Genomic DNA, 14778 nt, shown 5'->3' on the forward strand with positions numbered 1-14778 from the left:
ACGAGTAATAGTTGAAACACAGTCAGTGTCTTTAGAAGATAATTGTGTTATAAAAATAGAAATATAATTAAAGCATGTTAAATCGATGATGTGCCCTTCTGAAAATTTGACTCACCAGCTGCAGCCAGGCGTTGGTCATCAGCACTTGGTTCTTCTCATCCTGAGGATGGATACAGGGAAAACAAAGAGGAAAAGAGAGAAGACGTTTTTCTTTTGTATAAGAGATAACAACCAGGCCAACTATATTTAAAACAGTAGAAAGGGGCTTTGTCATCCGCAAGCCAGTGCAGTTGCTTTGCATATCCAAAGAAGAACAAACCAGGCTATGTAAAACTGTGTAAAAGCTGCTTTTATGTAACCAAATGGAGTTATGTTTAATGGTTTCACTGTGGAAACCATCTCAAAAAATTGCTCAACACCCTTAAAACTAAAATACTAAAGGTCCTAGTGGATTCACATGACGGGGCTGGCTCCCATACAAAAACAAATCATATTCACAGACAAAATCACATCACAAAAGGAATGTTAAATGATTATTTTCTCAACATAATGATGCACGATGAACAGATTTGGTTTATGCCAACACATAAACATGCCCTATAAATGTGGTAAATGTTATTGTAGGTATGTATTATCTCGAAAGCACTATTGCAAACCCTGTCATGATGAAAAGGATGGAGATTCATTGTTTTGTCCATAAAGGGGAACAACGGCAAAGAAGCCTCAGCAATTAAAAAATGTCTGAAGATGTCTTCTATGAATGTTGCTGATGGTTTATCATTCAACAATAAGTAGAAACATTGCAGACTGAAGCCTAACTCAAACCACTATTTTCTCAGAATACTTTGCGTCAGTCAGTGGGGTTGCTTGAATTATGTAGCAGTAACTACTGTGCTGAGATCCAGAGGTGTGCTAGTACACTTTAACTTTACTGTTCATGTTCATGGGAACACCCATGTTCATTCAACTCATTTATTCATCAGCTTTAAAGTAAACTGCTGACTGACTGACTGACTGCTGCTTGCATGTTTCTAGGTCATATTCTCAGTAAATTTTTCCATACAGAAATAAATATAAACAAACACACAGAAAGTTGAGTGTCTATAGAAACAAGAAGTACCTAAAATATTTAGAAGATTGATGTTTTGGTGCGAGAAATACAAAAAATATTTTACTTGAAGTATAGCAAAGAGTGAGCTCGTAGGCTATATTGAATATTTGACCTTGAATACTGCAGGTGAGTCAAGTTAATATTTTCAGGTAATACATTTTATATGACCTGTGATTTTATGTTCATTATTTCAACAAATTGCAAACAAACAAACACATACACACACACACACACACACACACACACACACACACACACACGAAAACACACACTTCATTATTTCTAGCTGTGACTCAATTATCTGGGTCATCTGGTTTAAAAACCTACATTGTAGAGGGTTTGTATTTGAGCACACATGTGTAACTTCTAGTTTGGAGAGAGAGAGAGAGAGAGAGAGAGAGAGAGAGAGAGAGAGAGAGAGAGAGAGAGAGAGAGAGAGAGAAGGATAAAAATGCAATGCTTTGAAAAAAGGGAAATTCTGAGAATGCAGAAATGCAAATTTCCAATCCAGGGTAAGGGTTAGCTGAGTAAGACATTCTGTCTATTTTTTAACTTTGTTGTTAATCACAAAGTCACATCCTAACTCTGAGCATCAAATTAGCAGCTCGTCATGGACATACAAGCTATTTGCTAATAGATGGGCTGAAAGGTGTTTTAGGTGGATTGAAACATAGACAATTTTCATTCAATCCCAATCTGGCAAGGCTGAATGAGCATACTTGCTGTGTTTCACCAACCGATATAAGCATCTTAACTGCTGTCTTATCTTTAGTGTTTTACTCAAAGTGTTAGTGACAACTTAAATTCTCTCCTTTTACTTCCTGCAATATTTTCCCTACCACTCAGTTTATTTGCCGATCACTCTATAGAATCTTCTTAAAACATGATTAAAACATGCATCACTCCTCCATTCTCCTGAGACACCAACTATCCAGAACAAGGAAAACAACCCTAAAAACCCTGTGGCAAGAAAACACTCACAAAGAAATTGGATATCTATTTGTTTTGGCAAACGAGAGCAGACATCTGGCTGGTGTGAAACTCTGAATTTAACATACTAACGCTCCCCTAAAGTGTCTTCGTCTAAAGTGTCTGTCTCTCTGTGGACAGGTTGACTGAAAAATGTAGATGCGACCTGTCAGGTGTCTTGCAGGCTTTTGGTCCTCTCCGGTGGTTAATGAGTCGAGGATTCATTTGAAGGCCTCCTGCTACTCTGAGCAGAATTCTTTATTTGAAAAGTCATTAAAGGTAGTAGACCTGGATTAATTTCTGGGTCACAGGCTGGAGGAAGGAAGGAATGGTAATTTCCATGATTTGGGAACGTGTCAGGAGTGTGAAACTCAGGCAGACACAAAACACTGTCTGGATCGCTGCCCTTAGGGATGACACCTTTTATCTATAGTCTAGACAACATGAACAAATGTGGAGTAAATAAGCAATGTTATGCCTCTTTCAGCAACTAATCTTGAGGCGCAAAACACTCAACACACAGAAACGCGGGCAGAAAATAGCACTGTTATGCTAGGGACGACATTGTTTGGGTAGTGGTGTTTAAGACTGTGTTCCCAAACTTTGTATAAAACGGCAAACTATCATGACCCAAATTAAAATAGACATATATTATGAATCGTGATTAGTTTACTGTCTATTGCATCCTTTTTATTTCCTCTCATCAGTTAAATAACCAACATTCATTTTGTATTCTCATTGGTAAAACAGACTGTATGCTAGTCTTTTATGTTGGATTCAATGTTTTAAGTACACTACAATTATCTGAACAATACAAACATCAGGCTCCTTCCTGTGGCTCAAACGTGTACTGCAGATATGCATGTTAAATAAGCTACGATGGAAGAAATTCTGCAAAATTATTTGGCGACCCACCAGTGTGTCCTGACCCAAGTCTTTTGGAATGAGCGATGAGATATCCAGGAAGTCACACTGGAGTTAAATATTAATGCCTTTAAAGATGCCAAAAAACTGCACACTCGCGAACATCCATCACTCACACAGGATTTTACAACTCAGAAAAGTTGTCACGGTGGTTAAAATTTAATTTTGTTCATCACGATGATTACGAGGCAAATACTTTGCAGCAAATGTTGAGCCAGGTTCAACTTTTTTTATGCCAGACAACCCCACACTTTTTTTTGCAGGGGCCCCATGTGTTGGCACCCCCGCCGCATCGATGGACACTAGTGTTAACCATGCGTTATTTCATGCGGGGCTACTGACAGTCTGAATGCGGCCCTAAGCCCACTCTGCTTCAGTGGAGCAGCAAAAAAACAACTGTGCTCAGCCAGCTTTCCCTCAATTAATAAAGATGAAAAACAACAGAACATTGCTGTTAAAAGAGAATAAAAAAAATACAATGAGTCAGAACAGATGTGGGGCGTCAGATCCATGGAAAAGAGAGGGCTAACTGGTTTTGATTAATGATTTAGGATTCACTTATGCAAATTAATTAGGCTCTGTGGGTGGACATGCCACTAAATCAGAAATATATCTAAATACAAAGTAGGACTCAGTTACTAGAGACTATTTTAGAACATCTTAGTTCTGATAGTAGACTAAGCTAAGTTAAAATCGCCCTAATCTCAGCGTTGGAAAAAATGATCATTGATTATCCCTGCAATCGAGGATATACGATCTGATCGCCAATTGATTCAATTTAGGTAAAGAATGCTGTCAGGTAAAATTCCACTTCAGCTTTTCATTAAACAACCCACCAACGTCATGTCTTCCTACATTCTACACTGCCCAAACCAAACACCATGCACACACGTAAAGAATAAACAGCGAATGCCGTCACCCTCACCACATCTATGATCTGCAGCAGCGTGAGGCCCAGCTCCACCAGAATGGCGGCCGAGTCATTGACTACAGGTCTCTCAAGTCGGTTGTAGTTAGCCAGCAGCTCCTTGTACAGCCTCCTCTGGTGTTCCCCCTGCAGGGATCCTGGAGGAAACAAAAGAAAATGTGATCTGTCGGATGATTATGTTTCTGCTCAAAATGTTCTTCAAAACTTAACCAATTTAGGTAAGAGTTTGTGTGACAAAATAATCAATTCAAAGGTCCTTACTCCGATAAAAGTAGCAAGTGGTTTGTTGACATCCTGTTGTGAGACATAACCACCAACAGTTACCACATAATTCAGACTTGAAGGTTCATCCCTCCATTGTCTAGAGTTTCTGAAGGGCACTCTTGTGATTTACCGACACAGGGGTTGCAGTCTTTTCATTTGCATTTTAAACCGTAAATCTAGTGCAGGATAATGATGTGTCAAGGCAGGATTTAAAAAAAGTTTTGGCTTGGACTATCCCAATTTTACTTTGGAACACAGTCTTGTGTACTGAGGTCGAATTCTAATCCAGAAAGTAGCTCTAATGGCCTTTCTAACCTTTTACCCTTCCTTAGCTGGCACCGGCCTGCAGCCAGATTATAATTTACCTGATGGAGTTTCAAACACTGCCATCTATGCGGCATCTATTCAGATAGTGTCCCTGATTCCTACGGGACGTTTTGTAAACTTGCACTTGGTATGAACCATGTATAAGAGGAACGTCTGATGTTGAGTTGAAAGTTTTGATGAATACTGTATATACAAACATGCATTGACATCAGCATATACATCCCCAGGACGTAGTACACACCGCGCCATACACACAGATGGGCAGGGCTGAGGTGATGGAGTCTTAAGATCCAGGGTGATTACAATGATGTGTTTGTTGGCCCGACTCTCATCACCATTATTGATCCTCTCTACCTCATCTTTCACGCACATTTTCACCGTGCCCATTTGTCCCAAAAATAAAGGGAGACAGAGACACACAAATACCTATGCACACACACACACACACAAACACGATCAGAAGTGCAACAGGGCAAAAACATCCCTCTGCAAAAATCATTCATATTGACATTGTCATTTGCAGTAGTGTCGCATTTAGCTCTCACATGCTCGTTAGCTCAGTGCTCCTCGTAACGTGTTGACTGCAGGTGAAATCACTTCTTGTCCTTCATATGTGAGACAGATTTGTTTTAATGATTCGGGGCTACAGAGCATTTCAAATGTAATGTCTAAGTATTGACACCATGGTGACATGATTCAATGTGGCCTCCATTTCTTTTTGTAGACCTCTGCATGAGCAAGTCATTGCATGCTTGCACAATTCAGAAGAATAACCTTTCAGACTGGTATTGGTATTGACCACAAAACTACAAAAATAAATGATCATGGTGACCTGCAGTGTGAATATAGTGTGTTCTTGGTTTGGTCTATTTATCTATGTATACCCAACGTGTAGGGTAAAAACAAAATGAATCATTTGAGGAAAAATAGCCTTCTGTTGAGCTCAATGAGAATATATGTTGTTACACAAACCAATCATTTTTACAGGGTTTTGTTGAGGTTGACACTGACTACCGATTTCCGATTACAATGAAACGCAGCGTACGCTTCCGTGGGTAATTCCACCTGGGCAGACCAACCGTCACTAATTTTGAATTTTGTGCAGAAATGTCACCACAGACACGGAGATACTATTTCTGGGCAAAGCAGCAAGTACAACCACTTTCATTAGTGGGTCACATGATCAATCACCATTGTTGTAACTCACTGTTTGATAGATAGTAACTTAAAAGACAATTAAATAGATGAAAATGTTATGGACTGCCACTTTAAGTGACAGATCTTGAATTATGAAAAACACATGGACTTCATCAAGTGAAAACACTCTAAACAGCACACGCATCATTCACATACATACATAGATGTATACAAATACTTCTATGGGGGAGGGGTTGAGCTCTAAAGCCCTACAGCTGTGAAGAGTGGAGCATCCCTTCGGTCCAGCACAGTGTTGATTGGACCATTAGCAACAATGAGGACAGTTATGGAAGGACTGAGTCTGAGGTCAGAGACAGCGAAGCTACGAGAAGCACATCAGAATCCTTTTCACTGCTCCTGAGGAGCCGCATAGATCGAATCCATCAGACTCTATCTGATTCCTTCTATCCACCTTCCAATACCTTGTGTGAGAGTTGGATCGACGTGTCTCAGACATGGATGCATTCACATTGTTTCCACCATATTGTTCCCTGCCTCTGTAAGCATGTTTGTTTGGACACCCAAGCTAGTGCTCTAATGGGTGATTCCGCAAGACAAACCACAATCCCAATAAATCAATACGCAGCGCCACAAAGTCATAAATCTGTCCATCCCTGCACAAGGTCTTTTGCATATGCACGTTCACTCAAATTTAACTACAGCTTCATCTGCTGCTGCTATACTGCCAACCTCCCTCCTGCGTCTCCTCTCCTGTGTTTTATTACTGTGAATTGAGGTCCAAACCGACACAATAAAACTAATAAAGCCAGCGAAGAAGAATGGAAAGCTCAGTCTCCGTTGCTGCTCTTCTCATAAAACCACGTTCAGGAAACAATTAAATAATCAAACGCAATAACCCACCATGCCAACTTTAATTCGTAAACAGACATGTGCAGCATACACCAGGGATGAAAGGATACATCTATTAGCTTGCTGGGTTTTCCCCTTTTCCAAATCATCTCACTAATGAAGCCGATATGAGAGGCTGGCAAGACAAGATCATTTCCAAACCCAGCGAGAGGCTTCATCAAACAACCTCCAGCAGAAGGAGGGAATACGAGAGTGTGTGTGTGTGTGGGGGGGGGGGGGGGATTTTACCGTTTGTTCAGCACTTTCGCTCATCTCTCTCTCTCTCTCTCTCTAAGGTGCTCCTCAGAGTGGATGTCAAGAAGTCTCTTAAAATGATCAACTTCGATAAATCTGTAAAACTCTTTACAGGTATTATCATAAGAAGCAGAGGGAAGCAGTAAAGACTCATTTTGAGGTCAGTGAAGCAAAGTCAAAATGTTAATGAATGTCTAGTCTGGTAGTGCCATCACAAACTAAAAACAGACTGCTTTCCTGTTCCCTCAAGGACGATAAAAAAAATGTGCCCTTTGTAAACCCCACGTTGGTCATAAATCGACTCTGTGGTCAGGCACATTGCTGAAGCGTTGCTATTTTGAGGCAGCAGAAGGCGATTCCCGCACTGACAAAACATACCTGGTTCAAAGTCAATGTTGCGGTATTTTCCTGCTGTTTAAAGGGCACATTATTCAGATAGTAAGATGTGCCTGCATAGGGAGGTTCACAACATGTGCCATCTCAGCCTGATACACACACACACACACACACACACACACACACACACACACACACACACACACACACACACACACACACACACACACACACACACACACACACACACACAAGAGATTCACAAGATGTTTTTATCCAACGCAATATTCTACTTCAATCCATATTTGTTGCCGTTTAGCCTTAAAAGAACCTATTTTATTTGCTGCAGAAAACCGTTTGACAAATTATCCGTTTAAATAGCAATATTTTTAAGGGAATGGGAGATAATTTCTCTCTTATTCATTGGGTTTGCTCACAGATTAGGTCCAGACAGTCATTGTATCTGTATACATTGATGTATGCATGTTAATCTAACCTCGCTGCACACTGATGTAACCCCTGAGCTCCAGGTTGTCTGCATATAAAATTAGTTCTCGTTTAATAAGCAGAGCCAGACTGCTCCTGGGCACATCAGCGACCCCAAGGGCATCAGCACCCACAGGGATATTTTATGTCAGCTCGGCAGAACCCCACAAAATATTAATACATTTCACAACATCTCCTTTGAGACCAAGCCCATTTTCTTTTTGAGTATTTTTCCTCGACAGCATTTATTAAAAGAATATTGAATGTGGGAGATCTCTCACAGGTTCTGTGAAAGAGAATTGAGATAAAATGAAAAATGTGAGACAAGTAGAAATATAAATTTGGTCTATATATCTTCATGCACTTTGCTTTGTGGGCTGTGGTGGTGAGACAAAGTGCCCAAGAATGCGTCACCCTGCTTTCAATCAGTCCAAGCTCAGAGAGGCTCCTGATGTAAAGTTTTAGAGTGGTACAAATGCAAGGACAGAATTATTGTTTGATCAGAACAGAGAAATGGTTGGAAAAAATTATATTGACAATATTATTTTAGATATATGGCAGTTTTGTACAAATGTGAAAGATGGGAAGAAGAGAATAAAACTATTGCCATTGTATTCAGAATGGTTTTATACCAACATAGACCCTTTTCGTTGAAAAGTCAGAGGTTATCTATGCCTTTGAGCTCTCTATTGCACACTCAAAATGTTATGTTAATTTAATTTTTTTTTGCATTGAATTTATTTTTGCTTTTGCCAGAGCTTTCAACTGTCTTCATCAAAGGATGAAAACTCAGAAAAGTAGAATCAAGAGTTTTGTCTTTTTATTCTGCACTTTTTAGAAAATACAAGAACCGCAAATATACTAAGGACGTGATTATTCTCTTCTCTCTCGCCCTCTCTGTCTCTCTCTCTCTCTCTCTCTCTCACACACACGCACACACACGCACACACACATCGAGAAATTCAGCTAGGCAATTCTGTCCCATCTGAATATTTTTACTGGGTCAATGCGTTCAGATGAAGCTTCCAAACAAACTCATCAGACAGAGGCTATCCAAACACAGGCCTGAGGGACCAGTTCTCTCTCTCTCTCCCTCTCTATCTCTCTCTCACACACCCACACACACACACACACACACACACACACACACACACACACACACACACACAAAACAAGCTATTTAAGGCCAAGCACTAAATGACCACCATTTACATCAGGGTGTTTTAGTGCCCCTGATGAGCTCGGCTAAAGCCATCCAGAGTGAGCCTCTGTCCAACACACACACAACACACACACACACACACACACACACACACACACACACACACACACACACACACACACACACACACACAGACACACACACACACAATTTCAGATTTCAATTGGTAGGATGAAATCATGCAGAGTTTTGTTCCCCAGTCTCTTTCTGCCAAGATATTCTACTGTACTTAGATCTAGCATAAATATGCTGTTGGGAATCCCCCAATTGACATCACCAAACTAGAGACACAGTAGTGTAAAATAAATTATCAGAAACTTTTGAATCAATAAGTTCATAGTAAATTATTAATCATTAGCAATCGTGACATATTGAAAACATTACTGAACAGAAAGCTGCAAACACAAGCCACACAAGCCATGAAGAGACCCTTTTACAGTGCAACTCCACAATCCTCATTCAATGCAAAATGCATTTTTAAGTTCAGGCAAGCTAAAGCAGTTTGAGGTGGACAACAAGTGGGAAAGATTTTTTAATGAGACGTTTGCTTGGCAGACGTGATATTACAGTTGTTATGTCCATGTTTCCTACAGCAAGTGTAACTGGCTTTATCCTCTTTTTTCCACAATCTAGCCTGTTAGCTGTATACCGGGTTAACTGGGGCTTGAAGTGGCCCCTAAGGTTCCCAATGATGTAACATGAATCCTGATGAATAAACAGCGAGAACAGTGCCGTGGGGACAAAAAGGGTCGGAATTATATGTTTTTACTGTCAGGATGGCCTCTGAGCAAGGCAAACGGCATTACTTAGGAAGGGAGGAATGAGCGGAGGGGTAAAGACTTTTTTTCCACTTAAGTTCAGCTCAACGCTAATTTACATGCTGCATTCGTTTGAGGCTTGTCCCAGTATGAACATACAAACCACACCATTGTGAAGCAAACCCCTTATTATTTAGAGTAATCTTGTTTGGTAAATATGCTTGCAAAATCTCAAAACATGATGTGAAGGGCCATGTCTATTATTCTGTCTGGAACAGAACAGGGCTCTCATCCCAGAATGCTCTGGGACAGAGGGACTAGAGTCATGAACCTGGAGGGGTAATAGGGCTGCACAAAGCTCCCGCTGACAGACCGCCATTCCCCGAGGGCCTGGACAGTCAACACCGCAACAAATGCTACACGTCTGCAGCCATTCTGATGCAAATATCTCAGTGTACTTGTGAGAGTGTATGTGAGAAACAGAAAGAGAAAATTAAATATGACTGCATATACACAATACAATGGATTTGGAAGGAGCGAAATGATTAAAACCTCCTACAATACAATTTGTTTTTCTGAAACTTTTAAATCTGCCGAATATAATTTACGGCTCGAAGCTAGAACACGACACAAGTTATGAACTGGGAGGTTGGGGATTGCAACATGCTGATCATTTGCAATTATGAGAAACAAAAGAAGAAACAAAACAGAAAATGCAACTTAACTTGGTCCTCATTGAACTTTTTATACTTGATTAAAAGTAGCAGGAAATAAAACATGCGTATCACATATTGACATTGACAATGTCAAAGAGTCTTCAGAAATCAGGCGTTTGAGTTAGAGAAAGGTCGTTCAGCAGTCCCTCTAGAATATAAAATATGATGTATGTAATCTTTCTTTCTCACACCTGTAAATGGGTGTCCACCAACGGAAACCATCTATCTCTCCTTTAGATTAAAGCAAAGACCTTGACTAATGTACTGTAAGAAAAGCACCCAAGGTGAAGAAATAATGGAACTCTGACATAATAATGTCTGATGGGCTGCAAGAAAGTGTGTGTGTATGTCTGCGTGTGTAAATGGCACACACAGACATACAGAACTGAAGAGGATACTTGTGTTGTTGTTATGTATGAATGTGTATGCATGTGTGTGTGTGTGTGTGTGTGTGTGTGTGTGTGTGTGTGTGTGTGTGTGTGTGTAGCTTACACAGGTTTGCCTCTAAAACTAACCAAGTGTGCATCTATTTAAATTAAGGTCACTTCTACATTGGCAATGGTCTAGCACCTCATTATTTCACTATCAATCATTTGCTTCAGGAAAGAGTCAGGGGAGGTCAACGGTGAAGAGTCCAGATGTTCAGCAGCTTTAAACTTGCTTCTTAAAGCCAGGTGGCTAGCTCACTTCCTACCCTGTTAAATAACACAGGCACAGGGACAGGGAGAGATGGAGACAGTCAGAGAAATGAGAGATGATGAGAGTTCATAACAGGAGGCACAAAAATGAGGGAGCCAGATTGTAAAGGACAGGCAGGGAGCAGGAAGATAATCTGGGTTCGAGGGAGGTGAAAATTAAATGGAGGTAGAGGAAAACTCATCCATGGGTCCTTAAAATGCCCCGAAATAGAACCATAAATAAGCTTTTAATGATTTGGATGCCATGGTCAAACTTCAGATATATTAGATTTTTCACATGTAGTAATAATACAGTTTTTTTTTTAAATACATAAAATGATTATGTTATTCCCTGCCCTTTCATAATTAGAGTTTAATATAGGCTTTTATGTCCAAATGTTATGATGCAAAAAGTCTTAAATCTGAAACCTGCAACAACCACAATGGGTAAGAAAGGTCAAGAGAAGGGTGGCATGTCATTGTCAAAAAGTAATCTATAAAAATCAGTAGTGATGAGGGGTAAAGGGATGTCAAGAAGACATGAGGGGGGGCGTGAACAGAGACAAATGAGGGACAGTAAAAGAGACCGCTGGGAACAAATTATTCCTGAAAAGATCAATTTTACATAAGCAAATTTAACCATCTAATGTTCTGCAGTCAACTCGTAATGTTATGCGTCTCTTTGTGGATTTCACTGTAAGTACATCTGTTTCCGTGCGCACATACATTACACGCGTTATGTGTGTGTGTGCGTGCGTGTGATGCTTAAAGTAACTGACGTGTCACAGAAGCGTCCATTAGCACATCATTTCCCAGCATCATTTCCCAGCAACATGTGACAATCGACACTGGTGAGCAGGGATCAGAGCGTATGGTGTTGGATGGATGTAGTCTAACAGGAGATTTATAATCTATGGTCGAGGGCTCGAAGCTCTAAAGCCACGGGATGATTAATCCTAATCCAAGAGCTAAAACCTTCGTCGTGTTGCAACTCTGAGTGCATGGCTACACATCCAACTAGAAGGCAGCACAACCTGCCTACCATTTAGCATCGCCAGTGAATTAACAGCAGCACTTATAGTAACACATGACTGACATGCTGAACAAGGGCCTAAAAAGATACATTTATAATAAATAATACACTTTGTGATTAAAGAGCGTAGTGTCTGGGGAAGGGGTAACTATTGCTGGCCATGAAAAAAAAACAGGGACAAGCACACTGTATCTGCAAGAGAGAACTAGAGTAAATGAAGGGGACGTCAAGAGAGAAGAGGTGTTGCATTGAAATCAAGCAGATATTACACCATCTTTTCCAGGCAACTTCACTTTAACCAGTGAGGGTCAGAAAATTAGATTAATTGGAGTTTTAGGAGTAAACCTAATTCACTCCATCATAAGTCTACACTGTTGAGTCCAAGTTGTCTCAAAACCACATTTCAAGGGAACTAAACTGCCCTATCTGGCCTTTTGGATATTCTCTTGTTTCCCTTGAAAGTCTAAAGATGTTCATCAATGGTACAGTGAATGTGAACATACTCTGCCTACAAGCGGCTAACTGATTCTTTAATCCCCATGTCCAAACAATAATGTGGGTCGCAAAGAAATCCGCTGTGCAAGAAAACACATTGTAGGGGGCATCTGTGGGTGAGTGGATGGATGGATGGATGGATGGATGGATGGATGGATGGATGGATGTCCATCAACAAAGCTAATGGTCCAAACTATGGTATAAATGCTAACAGTGTTAATCTGGACGCTGGGTGCTACATTTCTGTTACAACACCGTTGGTTTGGATGGGATTATCAGGTGTAACCGCCGTATGAGAGCCGCAGCCGTTAGCTAGCTAGTGGAGCGCGCTCACACGTGTGGCCCGGCCAGCTATGTCAACAATGCAAGGAAAATCTATGATTGCAACGCACACAGAGGGAGAGAGATTCTCTGCTCAGGTAGACATTTCACTATATCTCTACAAATAGTTGTTTGCTGCTCTATTAAAGCTCTGAATGTCGTAAAGAGCACCTTTCAAAAGCCTGAAACTTTCTCACCTTTTTGTGAATCGTTTAAAAGAGAGTAAAAAGGAAAAGCCTCAGACCTTTAAGATTTAGTACTGAATTACGTGACTTGTGTAGCTTTATATGTGTATTTTGCTGGGCCTTCACAACTTTCAAAGTAGATAGGTCACATTCTCCCACCAAGACAGCAACTCCCTCCATGAAAGACAGTGGAGGCCTCCGGTCATGAGTTAGCATGCAACCCATCCTCTATCCCTCTCTTCAGCCATTCCTCCCCTCCTCATGCCCAACACGATGACCACTGGCTGGATCAGTATGGACACGTGAGGGAAGTGGAAGGTGGCAGGCTTGACGTTTGCACATGGTGGAGACACACATTCTGTATGCACACACACACACACACACACACACACACACATTCATACCCAGAGGGCTTGAAGGCATATCCTCAGCAGTGACTGTCACAAACGGGCGAGTAAACAGACAGATGTTACATATGATAATGCTGATGGGATGCGGCTTACGAGAGAATTATATGCATGTATGCACGCCAATGATCAAACTCTAACACACAGACAGATGAAATTACTGCTAGTGTAATATAATGTAATCAATCATCAATAACCCTGTTACAAAAGGTACATTAGTCTTCCTTTGTAAGGCGACGAAACTGAAATACATTCAGGGTGCAGATATTTTATTAGGGCAGTGTTATTCAATAGCACATTTTTTTCACTATATAAAACAAATTATATTGATTCTTTGAGCTACATAACTTTAAACGAATTATTTAAAAAAACGTCCATCCTGTCATCCCAACATGATATCCACACTGCGTCAAAGTTGGATTAATTGCATCCAATCAAATTTAGGTTTTAGGTTTAAATGTTAACTTTCATTCAAATAGTTCCTAATGCAAAAGAGCAAATTACCTAATAATAGAAAATTCTTCCAACAAAGACCGAACGAAAGAAAAAAAACCTCAAATTATGCAAAATCCTTTCCAAACCTCTGCACAACTAATTGTGATTTTACCGTCAAAATCATTCTTCTTTGGTTATCAGTTCGGTTAACAGGCTCTCACACCCACTGAAGGAAGTGCCTTAAATGGAAAAAAAAAAACTTCATCACTTTTCTTCAAACCTACCTCTGAAAAGCATGGCAGCACAAATATAAAATCCAACCGAAGACGGTCCCCAAAACTTCATCCTGGCACCGCTTTGTGGACTCCGCCGGCCGCCGGCAGCGGGCTCTCAGTGTCGGCTAGACAGGCAAACAGCTCGGGCTTGACAGCGGGATGAACATGAGACCGGAGAAAGACGAAGAGAGAAGGGAGACGGAGTGTGCGAGATCAAAAATACTGACGGACCACAATGAGTGTGGAGTTGAGATTGGCGCGTTCACGCTGCTTCACAAACACGCTCCCCCACGCAGCGCTGCGCGAGGACGCGCGTGAGTGCTGGAGTAGGCTAAGGCAGAAATATCGCTGCTGTGAGTTCACAGGTAAAACAGACGATGACAGTAAACTAGCCTAATATCTGACCATCACTTCGCTGATTTGTTAGAAGGTTGCAGCAGAGTATTCAAATGTGAAGACATCACCTTGATTGATTTTTAATTTCCTCCTAATTGAATTCTGAATCGCGTGGCTTACCTTTGGTAGGCTGTGATAGTAAGTTAAATCAAATATTTTGATACTTTTCTTTGAATATTGACATTAAAGGTTGAGTAGGTCATTTGGAAAAA

General features: G+C 40.6%; 1 protein-coding gene across 1 annotated transcript in view; it reads right to left on the reverse strand.

The window, feature by feature from the left end:
• LOC311014136 (neuronal acetylcholine receptor subunit alpha-7-like) overlaps positions 1 to 14402 on the reverse strand; it is a 30983-nt gene extending 16581 nt beyond the window's left edge. The window contains exons 1-3 of the mRNA XM_084010545.1: positions 14180 to 14402; positions 3930 to 4069; positions 116 to 160 (exon numbers count right to left, since the gene is read on the reverse strand). Of these exons, the coding sequence (XP_083866671.1) occupies positions 116 to 160; positions 3930 to 4069; positions 14180 to 14240 (246 nt within the window). The 5' untranslated portion in view covers positions 14241 to 14402. The remainder of the gene's footprint in view (positions 1 to 115; positions 161 to 3929; positions 4070 to 14179) is intronic.
• Between the last annotated feature and the right edge of the window lie 376 nt (positions 14403 to 14778).

Source organism: Eutrigla gurnardus (genome assembly GCF_963514095.1).
Source record: "Eutrigla gurnardus genome assembly, chromosome: 5".
In the NCBI taxonomy this organism is placed as follows: Eukaryota; Metazoa; Chordata; class Actinopteri; order Perciformes; family Triglidae; genus Eutrigla; species Eutrigla gurnardus.